This window comes from Fulmarus glacialis, unplaced genomic scaffold (genome assembly GCF_000690835.1).
Source record: "Fulmarus glacialis isolate BGI_N327 unplaced genomic scaffold, ASM69083v1 scaffold23840, whole genome shotgun sequence".
Lineage (NCBI taxonomy): Eukaryota > Metazoa > Chordata > Aves > Procellariiformes > Procellariidae > Fulmarus > Fulmarus glacialis.
The window spans coordinates 18,599-21,825 of NW_009186124.1; the positions used below are offsets into that span (position 1 = coordinate 18,599).

A 3,227-nucleotide genomic window follows, 5' to 3' on the forward strand; every position below is an offset into this window, starting at 1 on the left:
TGTCTGTGTTTGCACTGCCATGCAGATGTTTCCTAGCTGCTTTCTCTACACTTCTCTTACAATATTTCAATGGCTGTGCTGAAATAATTGCAGTAGATCTTAACCACGTGAGAACTGGAGCAATGAACAGCAGGTGGCTGGGCAGAATCTGTTTCAAATCTTGTGCTGTTGTGCTTGGCGCACAACTTCAGCTCATGCAGCAGAACCCAAAAGCAGTCTGACTGGCCCAGTCAGAGGAATGCAAGCTAATAAAATAGAATGTTCTCCTGGCTGCAGGTTGCTAACCTCTGGGTTTTTGCTGGAGAGTTTGTGCTAATGCAGCAGGTACATACAACTATTGCGGACAAAGAGGAAAAGAGCTGCCACTAAGCCACATGTGAAGACCCCAGCGTCTGCTTCAGGTGCTTATTCTCTGCTGCTGCCTTCACTCCTCTGTAGAAAAAGTTGAACTTCTGCAAAGTGCCTTCCATATTGTCCTCAGAGAAAGCAGATTTGCTGATCACACTCTGGCCCACTGCAGTGGGGCAGTGTGGTACAGTGCATGCTGCCTCTGTACCCAGCAGCATCAGTGCTCCCGAGAGCTTACAGACAGGAGAATCTAGCTCACAGGTTTCCATGGCATGACTCAAAAGTAACATATGGCATGTGGCAGTCTGCAAATGTTTCATGCAGCCCTGGGAAGCTAGAGCTGAGGTGGGCAGGGAGAGCACAGCAGTGTTGCCTGAAGGCTGTGGCTCCTTTTGTTGCTTTTCCAGGTTGCAGAAAATTTGGATGGCCACTAGCTGAGTCTGCCACCATCTCTGGAGATATGTCATGGCTCCCATGATCTGCAGCCCTGCAGCACAACTAGAGAGCCTTGCAAAAAGTCCTCTTGGGTATCCAGCTTATCTCACCTACCTCACTGGGGACACCAGGACTTTGTACTGTGCCATTGTGTAGTGTGTGATTCTTCCAAGATCAGATGCCTGTCCCATGTGATGTTCTCAGAAATCCTTGTACTTCCCATTGTATACCTCACCTTGGCCGTGAGGTGAAGCTGGCCTGAGGTCTGTAAAAAGACACGGCGTGGGCTGTGTCATGCTGCCCCATGTGGTGTTTGGGTACAGGTAGGGATGGGCTGACCCCTGCCTGCCCAGGCAGTTTGATCTCTGTTTCCTAACATGTTACTAGCGCAGCCTTCCATGATTCAGCATTGCTGTGAAGCTGGTTAGTCTCTAACAGTGCACTGGGTTCTCCAGGTGATGCCAGCCTGTCTGGCCCTGCCTGCTGTGGGGCAGCCCATGGGGCCTGTTTATCGCACAAAGAGCAGGACAGATGCTTGTGCAAGCACGCCTGCCTTCAGGAGCTGCTGTAAGATCCCTTCTCCAGCCTGCTCAGTCATCCTCAGCCTCGTCCTAGGGCTCAGCTTTGCCTTTCTGAGTGGAGCTCTTTGGAGGATCAGATCCACTGAAATTGCTGAGCAAATAGAGCTCTGAAACAAGCCTCAGTTCTGGAGGCAGCTGTTTGCCAGCACCCTCCTCACGCCCTGAGGGTGGATGCCACAGTTCTGGGAGAGGCCCCAGGGTTGCTCAGTTCTTGGAGAGTGGTTTGGGAGGTACCCAAGGAAGGAGGAGTGTGAAATCAGCCAGAAGCTGGTCAATATACAAGAAGGGAAAAGGGATGTTCCCTGCAGAGTGGGACCTGTGCTTGGAGGTGCAGCAAAGTAACAGAGGCAGGTGAGGTGAGGGGGAGGCTTGCAGCTGGCATCACTGTGGTCATGTGTAAGGAGGCAGCTCCCCCATTCCCTGCTTATGGCTTGCAGAGGAGATGGTGTATGTTTCTGCCCAACTGCTGGAGCTGGGACAGTCAGGCAGCCCTGGCTCTGTGCAGCTCTGCCTACTCTGCAAGGAGCTGGGAGAGTGATGGCTTTGGGTGCTGCTGGGGGAAGCAGAAGGACAGGAGGGATCAGAGGGTCCCTGCACGGGACAGGCAGGCCAAGAACAGTCCTGGACTTGCTCAGCCCTTGGGGAGTCCAAGGGACCCTAACTGGTGTACAAGAGTTTTGGCACTGACTGACACACTTTGCTTGGCTTCTGCAGCCCATCTCCAGAGGAAGGAATGGGTGATGAATTTGACCTGATGGATCACTCGGATCTCTACATCCTCGACTTCAGTACGTGAGCACTCCCTGCCCAGCTTGTGCCTCTCACCACAAGGTGCCCTGTGAGCAGGTCCCACTGTGAAGCACCATACTGTGTTCTACATGTCTCCAGGTGCCTGCCTCTCGGAGCCAGGCAGCTGTGTCTGTCTGGTGTACATGGCTTAAGGCTGTACTTGTAGGCCTGAGCTGGGCTCGTGGTTCTTCATATACTCCTTCACCCAGACTTCTTGTGGGAGCACAGAAAACTGCTCCAGCCTATCCCCCTGATGTGCCCCTGCCTTGTCCCTCAGTGGGATGGCTGGGGTGCTCTGCCCTGTTTCCTATGGCACTAACTGCATGATGCCTGGACCCCTTCTCCCCCTCCCCGGTGCCCAGAGGAGGACTACTGTGGTTAATTACCCTCTTTCCGCAGGCCCCAGTCTAAAGACGCTGTGTAAGCTAGCAGTGATTCAGTACAGCCTGGACCAGTCCTGCCTTCCCCACGACATCAGGTACTGCGTGCCTTGCTGGGAGGTCATCCCATGGGTGCTCCCTGTCTTTGGGGTGCTCCAGCCCTGGCTGAGGGCTGCCTAGGCCCCTGTTTGGCACTGTACAGCTTTGGGGCAGGCTGGGCTGGAGACCACAGCTGAGGCTGATGTTCAGCAGAGCTGCTCCAGCCCTGGGCACTGTGTTTGTGCTTTCTGTCAGTGTATCTCATCGGTGTATTACAGATGGGAGCTCTCGGCCATGACAACAAACAGCACCATCAGCCGCCCCATCGTCTCCTCCCAGGGCTGATGTTGGCTCATTCCTCTACCACCCTGTCCTCGCCCCTCCACACACTGACCTCTTGCTCCACTGCCTGCATGAGTTTTTAGCCCGTTCAAGCAAGGAACATGTGAGCTCAGTTTGTCTTGTCTTAGCCAGGCTTCCCTCTGCCCTTGTCACACTTCGGGCAGCACGAGTGTGCAGGCAGAGCAGGCTGCTGGGGAAGAAATCGGCTCGCCCCAGCAGCACAACTGTGAACCCCCTCCTTGCTGATGGCTCCAGCGTCTCCTGCCTTCCTTCCCCTTGCCTGTGGAGCTGCCACTGTACTGACCTGGTTCCT

General features: G+C 54.4%; 1 protein-coding gene across 1 annotated transcript in view; it reads left to right on the forward strand.

Annotated features, from left to right (window-relative positions):
• KLHDC3 (kelch domain containing 3) overlaps positions 1-3,010 on the forward strand; it is a 14,848-nt gene extending 11,838 nt beyond the window's left edge. The window contains exons 8-10 of the mRNA XM_009586904.1: positions 2,079-2,152; positions 2,553-2,631; positions 2,851-3,010. Of these exons, the coding sequence (XP_009585199.1) occupies positions 2,079-2,152; positions 2,553-2,631; positions 2,851-2,917 (220 nt within the window). The 3' untranslated portion in view covers positions 2,918-3,010. The remainder of the gene's footprint in view (positions 1-2,078; positions 2,153-2,552; positions 2,632-2,850) is intronic.
• The last annotated feature ends 217 nt before the right edge of the window (positions 3,011-3,227 follow it).